The sequence below is a fragment of the Myotis yumanensis genome, unplaced genomic scaffold (genome assembly GCF_028538775.1).
Source record: "Myotis yumanensis isolate MYYU_CA2020_CCGP unplaced genomic scaffold, mMyoYum1.0.hap1 SCAF_24, whole genome shotgun sequence".
In the NCBI taxonomy this organism is placed as follows: Eukaryota; Metazoa; Chordata; class Mammalia; order Chiroptera; family Vespertilionidae; genus Myotis; species Myotis yumanensis.
In genome coordinates this window covers 5,322,799-5,330,731 of record NW_027223775.1, presented here as the reverse complement: position 1 = coordinate 5,330,731, position 7,933 = coordinate 5,322,799, and the positions used below count along the sequence as shown (strand labels likewise).

The 7,933-nt window shown below is 54.2% G+C and overlaps 1 protein-coding gene and 1 pseudogene across 1 annotated transcript; one reads left to right on the top strand and one right to left on the bottom strand.

The window, feature by feature from the left end:
• Positions 1–714: 714 nt before the first annotated feature.
• On the bottom strand, positions 715–1,480 carry LOC139000599 (TCF3 fusion partner pseudogene; annotated as a pseudogene).
• Positions 1,481–5,801: 4,321 nt separating this feature from the next.
• On the top strand, positions 5,802–6,929 carry LOC139000454 (testis-specific Y-encoded protein 3-like; the record flags this gene model as incomplete). Its single annotated transcript, XM_070402632.1, has 5 exons — positions 5,802–5,993; positions 6,226–6,306; positions 6,430–6,541; positions 6,631–6,776; positions 6,885–6,929. Coding segments are annotated over exons 1-5 (576 nt in total), but the record flags the coding sequence as incomplete, so codon positions are not given.
• Between the last annotated feature and the right edge of the window lie 1,004 nt (positions 6,930–7,933).

The window sequence follows — 7,933 nt, the reverse complement described above, 5'->3', positions numbered from 1 at the left end:
TACCAACCACTCATAATGTCGCTTACGCTTTTATATATATAGACTAGAGGCCCGGTGCACAAAAATTTGTGCACTTGGGTGGGTCCCTCAGTCCAGCCTGTGCCCTCTCGAAATCTGGGGCCCCTTGGGGGCCCCTTCCCCTGGCTGCTGGCACCAGTTTTCCTCCGGTGCCTGGAACCCAGGCCTTCGCTCTTCGCCGGGAGGGGCCCGTGTGGTGGGCGAGGGGCTTAGCTCTTTTAAAAATACTTCTGAATGTTTGGTAAATAACCCTGTAGGAATCTACTTTCTGAAACATGCTGGTTGTTAAGGGCTGATTTGGGTAATCAACAAAATGTATGTTAAAATCCTAATCCCCAGAACCTCAGAAGGTACCTGTATATGGAGATAAGAACTTTAAAGAGGGGATTACATTAAATTGAGGCAGTTCCAGTGGGATCCTTAGCCCATCTCACTGAAGTCCTTATAAGAAGAGGAATGTCGGGGTCCAGCCCCAGCAGGTCCAGAGGTTCCCAAAGGTGTGGACCGAGTTGGCGAAGAAGGAATGACACAGAGGCAGCGTTCAGGTGATCATTGTAGCCAGGTTCTCTTTTCATTGTCCTGTTACATCTATATTTATACTACTTGATCCTATAAGCATGCCTCTATAAGCTTTTTTTTTTTTTTTTTTTTTTTTGCCGAGGAGAGCATGGGGTCCATTTATTGGGGGGGGGGGGGTCAGTCAAAGGGGGAGCTGGCTAGGGTGGGGTAGGCCAGCAGCTTGTCTGGCCCCTGAGAAACCCAACTTGAGTCCAGAGCCTTGACTGCTTTGAAGCCAAAGTCTTCCTCCAACTTTATCTGCAGGGGGGGCCAGATTCGGAGTCAGCGCAACTCCCGCCCGGCGCCCTTCCAGTGGCACTCACCGCCTCTTCCAACCGTTGGGCCCCTCACCAGGGACCGGGCTGCTGGCTTCTGCAGGCGCTGGTGTCCTCCTGGGCAGGGACAGCCCCTCTTTCTCTGGTGGCTTATTCTCAGCGTTGCCTCGGGTGGGGGCATCTGTGCCCTGGCTGCCCTCGTCCTCCAGTAAGATGGTGAACTGGCTGGCCCGGTAGTTGTTGCCGTAGGAGTCCAGCACCCTCATGAGGAACCTCTGCTCCTGCTGGAGTCTTCGTGTTATCCTCTATATCTGATGGTGCCTGTTCAGGACACGCTCATTCACCTGCTCGATCTCCCTGCAGTGCTGACCCAGCACCTGGTACTTCCTGCAATTGAGTTCCCCTTGGCACCACGGCCACTGGCCTTGGGCTGCCTCCTCCTCTTCATCTTGCTTCTGGAGGCTGGAGCTGCCCAGACCTCCAGACACAAACTCCACTTTGGTCTCAAGCTTTCTCTCCAGGATGTGACCGCCAAAAAGTGGAGGCAGCGCCAGCTCTGAGCAGGGAGGTGCTGAGAACTCCTCAAAGCCCACGGCTGCCACGGACCCCGCTCTCTGCTCCAGTTCCATTTCTCCCTGGCTCCCCGCAGAACTTCCAACCTTGCAAGCCTCTTAAAGTGCAAAACGACTTGCCCCATCCAATTTCATGGCCAGGCACACAGGCCCCGGCCACTAAGCCTCCTGGAAGTTGTAGTTCTCCATTTCCCTGCTCGCTTTTCTTGCCCCACCCCCACCCCAAGTCCCCTCTGAAAGGACTTGCTTGCTGGTCTAATGATGCTGGCCAGGCATCTGAGTCACCTCCATCTTTATTCCTGTCCTGACACTGTGCAGTCTGACTATGGAGACTCTCCACTTGGGAGGCCCCTGGGTCTCCTTCTGGGGCTGGGGATGCGCCACTGCCGGGACACTGGATCGCGTGCCCCTGCGGTGACACAGCCCCAGCCCCTGGGTCTCCTTCTGGGGCCTGGCTGAGTCACCCAGGATGGATCGTGTCCCCAGGCAGGGATGCAGCCTGGCCTCTGGCCCCACCTCTAGGTGTTCTCTGATCACTGGTGATCACTGATCTGAGAAGCCCGGCTGGGCAGGGAAGAGGCAGACATCCCCTCTTCCCTGCCCCACCCGGATTCTCCGATTTGGCCCAGGGCTGGCAAAGGCGGTCCAGTTCTCAGGATCTTGGCTGCCACCTGGGTTCTGACACTGGCAGGCAGCTTCTTCCATCCTTCCCCTTTTGCCTCCCATCATTGTGTCTACGTATGCAAATTAGCCACCATCTTTGTTAGTGGTTAACTGCCATCTTAGTTGGCAGTTAATTTGCATATCACCCTGATTAGCCAATGGGAAGGGTAGCGAAGTTACGCTTAATTACCATGTTTGTCAGTTATTAGATAGGACTAGAGACCCGGTGCACAAAAATTTGTGCACTGGCGGGGGAGGGAGGTGTCCCTCAGCCCCACTTGTGCCCTCTCACAGTCTGGGACCCCTCAGGAGATAATGACCTGCTGGCTTAGGCCTGCTCCTGGGTGGCAGAGGGCAGGCCCAAATCCTGGGTGCAGTCCCTGGTCGGGCTCAGAGCAGGGCCAATTGGGGAGTTGGGGCACTGCCCGCTGTCACATTCAAGGCAGGGTAGATGGGAAGGTTGCAGCGCCACCCCCTACCACGTACAGAGCAGGGCCGATCAGGGGGTTGGGGAGCTCTCCCCTGTCACCCACAGAGTAGGGCTGATAGGCAAGTTGGAGCACCGCCCTCTGTCACCCACAGAGCAGGGCCGATCAGGGGTTGGGGTGCTGCTGCTATCACACTCAGGGCAGGGCTGATGGGGAGGTTGAGGCTCCACCCCATCACACACAGAGCAGGGCCCATGGGGGGGTTGGGGCGCTGCACCCTGTCACACACAGAGCAGGGCCAATTAGGGGGTTGAGGAGCTCCCCCCTATCAGGCACAGAGCAGGGTCGATCAGGGGGTTGGGACGCCTTCCCCTGTCATGAACAGAGCAGGGCGGATAAAGAGGTTGTGGCCCCGCCCCCTGCCACACACAGAGCCGCAATGCGATCAGGGGTTTGGGCACTGCCCCCTGTCATGCTGCTCCAGGGGCCAGGAGGCCTCGTGGCTCCACTGATCCCAGTGCCGGGAGGCCTCTCAGCTCCACTGATCCCAGGTTCATGAGGCCTCACGGCTCCACTGATCCCAGTGCTGGGAGGCATATTACCCTTTTTACTATATAGGATAGAGGCCTGATGCATGGGTGGGAGCAGGCTGGTTTGCCCTGAAATGTGTCCGGGATCAGGGTGGGGGTCCCGCTTGGGTGCCTGGCCAGCCTGGATGAGGGAATGAAGGCTGTATGCAGCTGGTCACACCCCCTTCAGAGTGGGGGTCCCCACTGGGGTGCCTGGCCAGTCTGGGTGAGGGCTGAGGGCCGTTTTCAGGCTGGTGGGTGACTAAAGCTCCCAACCTCTCCTTTTTTTATTTATTTTTTTATTCTGGGATCTATATACCTTCTATGGCTGTCACTGGAGCTAAGAGCTAGCTTTAGCTCTGAAGCTCAGCTCCAGCTCTGAGACCTTGGCTGCTGATCTGGGTTTGTTTGGTTTCTATAACTGAAACACTGTGTCAACTCCAGCTCCGAGGCCAAACCCGGCTTGGCTGAAAGCAGGGTTCTGGGGATTGTTTAGCTTCTATATTTGCAAGATTGTTTCTTAGACTGCAGCTCAGGGCCGGCAGTGGCAGGTGGGGAACCTTGGCTTCCTCCATCACTGGAGCAAGCAAGCCTCCTGTTTGCTTCAGCTGCCTGGCTGCTGGCCGCCATCTTGGTTGGCAGTTAATTTGCATATCACCCTGATTAGTCAATGGGAAGGGTAGCAAAGTTACGGTTAATTACCATGTTTTTCTTTTATTAGATAGGATATGTGTGACTAATTTTGGCATGTCCTGGCCCAATAGAATATTAGTATTCATGGATGATATCCTGCCACTATTAGAATACCAGAGGCCAGGTGCATGGATTCGTGCACAATGAAAGGAAATTAATTAGAATATTTTAATACCGTTATTTGCCCTTTCTCTATAATAAAAGTGTCAACCAAATTCAGATTGACAATGACAAATTGAAACACACGCATGCGATTGGCGCCAGCAAGAGCTTCATATGTATCACACATGCACGAGTCAACTTAGCCATACTAATATATATATTTAGATAGATAGATATAGAATAAACTTGCTTAATTATACCTGCTTTCTGATTTAGCTAAACTTTTTCCAACCCATTTAATCACCTTAACTTCTCTTCCAGGTAATTGTCAGCAACACAGCTGTAAATATCAACACAAAGCAGATTATTATTGTAGTTCCTGCGGGGAGAACAAGGGGTGAAATATTTAACTGCAGCAGTGTTTGACTTTATTCTGCACAGTGAAAAAACCTGAAGTCATTTTCAAGTTCCACCATTTCTTTCTTCTTTTCAGTCAGGTCAAGTTTCTAAGCTTTCTCAATCTCCGCTTTCTGGCTAATGAAGAGAAAATAGGATACCTCCGAGTCTACCATCTACCTACACCAGAGCTTTGAGTGAGGGGCGGGGCTGTGGAGGGTGACGCCCACTGTCCCATCCGTGATTGGAAGAGGCTTTTCAGGAGCCCACCCAGAAACAGCAGGCTAGGCCTGGCTAGGTGCCTTCTGTACCACATGTTCACATGACCAGTGCCTGTGCATGAGCCCAGTGTACACACACTCAGCACACCAGGGCCCGGATGCATGCACCAGTGAGCAAGCGCCTTGCCTGGACTCAGCAGGCTCTGCACCGCCTGCTCTTTCACAGCACAGGTCTCAGAGCCAGGGGGCATCAGGCTGTCTTGGGAGACTGAGGGGCTCCTGGAGGCAGTGTGCTTCCTCTCAGTTACACTAGGGGGCCTTCAACTGAAAGGCACCTGAGGATTCCCAGTGCACCCCAGGGCCTTTGCACCAGGAAGGACAGGGCAAGCATGATGGCCCAGGAGGCTTTTAGCTACACCTCAGTGCAGGAAAGTGGTGATAACCAGCACATAAGGGCACAGGAGGTTCAGAGGGCAGCTTTGGGGCTGGAGCAGGAGGACTTCATGCAAGTGGGGGAGGCTGAGACCCTGGAGCTGAGGTTGGACAGGAGGTTTGGCTAGATCTTGAGTGGGGGGCAGCGGAGGACTGGGTGGCTGCAGAGTAGTGTGTGCAGGGAGAGGAGAGTGAGGTGCAGCAGGGAACCCAGATGAGGAGCAAGGGGAAGACAAGGAGGGCCTGGGGGAGGAGTTGCAGGCACAGGTTCACTATGTCCTGTGGACAGAGGGCCTTCTGCAGGTGGTGCCATGGCAGGCCACTTGGGCGGGGGAGGAGGTTTTCCCAGATCTGCAGGTGGGGAGGGAGGAGGAGGTGGTGAGTGAAGAGTTGTGGCTGGAGGCACAAGTGACTGGGGATCTGCAAGGGAGTAACCACTAGGAGGAGGGGTAGATGGAGGAGCAATTCATTGCAGGGAAGCAGTTTGTCCTGCAGGGGGAGGGGGAGGGCACCATGGAGGCAGTGGAACAGGTGGAAGAGTTGGAGCCTCAGTCAGAGGCCAAAGCAAAGCCAGAAGAAGAGGAGCCAGTGCAGCAGGAGCAGGCCCAGTCAGGGCCTGGGGCCAAGTTAACCTGGTCCCCTCTGGAGGTGCTCCAGGCCCTTCAATTGGAGATGGAGCCCATGAACAAGCAAGCCAGCAGGGCCTTCTCTCGGCTCAGGTGCAGGACTCCTCAGAGGCTCAAGCCCTATTTCGAACTGAGAAGCCTCAATATCTGGTGCATCCCTGGGTTCTGGCTCACAGCTGTATCCTTGAGGGTAGAGGAGCAGGATCACAAGGAGCATGTTACAGCACAGGAGAACGGTGTAAGCGGGGATGGTTCCCAAAAAAAAGAACATTGAGGACAAGCTCAGGGTAGTACCCACCAGTCTGGCCCAGGATCCTGGAGACACCCTCTGTCTTATACAGGCACCATACAAGCAGTACCTGGTGTTCCAGGGGCAGAGCTCCAATACAAAGGCATGCATACACCAGGAGCTGACGCTAATGCTGCCCTACAGGCTGTCTGTATGTCCAGTTCCTCAGTCAGAAGCAGGAATGTGTGATGTGTAGCCTGTCAAGCCCTCAGCACAAAACAATCTGGTGGGCATCAGGGTCTGTCAGGAAACAGAGTGGTGCTGTGCCCCTTTCTGCCTTTTATGGAGAAGGAGTGGCCTTAAGGGTAGGAGAGGCTAGGCAAGGCCGCACTTTCTAGCTGGTCCATGCCCAGCTCCCAGGGTGCAGGCTCCTTGACCCAAAGCAGTTTGTCAACCACCCAGAGTTGTCGGCCATGATCAGCGTCCAAGATGAAAACATGCTCGGCCACATGATCGATTTGAAGGTCAGGCCTCCTGCTCCAAGGAGCAGTGGAGGGCAGGTGGGGAAATGGCCTGTCCCTGAAAACGGCTACAGGCGGGAGCCCGGGGCTGCGACTTCACTCCCTGGGTCCACTTTTCTTCTGCAGGTGAGGGAAGTCAGGCATCCCTCAGGTTGCTGCACCATTAGCCTGTACTTCTGCAGCAACCCCTACTTCCGCAACCATGTGATTGTGAAGGAGTATCTCATCACCCTCACGGGTAAGAGGAGGCTCCCTGCATGGGCTGCAGTTGGTGGTGGGCAGGGTGGGAAGGTGCTGTGCCCAGCTTCACATACCCCTCTCCTGCAGGATACAGGCTGTCCCGTGCCACCCCCATTCAGTGGCACCAGCATTGTGAACGAGAAGCCTTCAGCCATGGGCACCAGGACAGCAGCCCCAGCTTCTTCTACTGGTTCTCTGACCACATGGTGGCAGGATCTGGCAGGATTGCTGAGGTGGGATGTCACTAGCCATGCCAGCATACAGCCTCCTATGTCCCCCTGCTGCTTGGGTTTCTATTCGGGTCCCTGTGCTCTCCTGACCCAGGTCTGTTTGCCTACCAGATCATCAGCAAGGACCTGTGGCTCCATCCCCTGAAGTACTATGAGAGGACCATGGCCCCCAGTGAGCGGACAGGATGGGTGAGGAGGGGCTGCCTGGGCTCTCCCCCGCTGTGCTGCCAGTTTCCTGGGCCATTCCTTTTCTCTCACAGGGACACCTGGATGCTGGGAGGGATACAGCCTGTGACACCAGGTCCTCAGGGTGTGGGCGTGAGACAGGAACCACCAGCACAAGGGCAGTGCAATTCCAGTTCAGGCAGAGGGGGGTTAGGCAGGGGGAGGGAGTGTGCATGTCCACTGTAGCTCAGAATCAAAATAGATTCCTTGAGCCACTCCTCTGAACTCTCCCTCTAGGCCGCCCAAGCACCTTCAGGCCTTGCCACCTGCCCCTCAACAGGGGCTGGCATGACATGTTCTTCCTATACTCCTTTCCACAGGTGTCTGCCAATCTTCCTCATGCTGAGGCCTAGGCTGCTGTGCTGCCAAGCCATGTTGCTCTATTGCTGCTCACCTCATCTCCTATTTCCCTAAGGTCTCCTCTTCCTTCTGGGGCCAGTGGGATAGGCCTGCTCCTTATCAGTATCTTAGGGTGCAAAGTGTGGGCCACAGAGCTGGAGGAATCCTTGTTTTTCAGCGTTGTCAGAGGTTCTTCAATCCTTTTATCCATTTAGGTTTTCCAAGGAGAACACCTAATTTGTTTAACCTCCCTAACTGGAAAACAGGGCAGCATGTCATGAGGAAGTCACACACTGCCTCATTTTGTATGCAGTTCACTTCAAAGACTTTATGCACTTATGGTCATAGACACCCTGGGAAATTTAGGGCCATCAATATAACTCACCATCCAAACAGATTGCTTTTATGTGTTTGTAGTAAAATCAGACATGAAATCCCATGTTGCAGAACACTTTCTTCTTAAAATTTTTTGTAATGTTATTGTTTAAGGTTTTACAAATAGTAATATATATGTCTTTCTTTTTTTCTACTGACCTCCCCCTGGCCTTCCCTATCCCTAGTCATTTGTTCTCGTCTAGCCACTCCCAGTGTCTTGC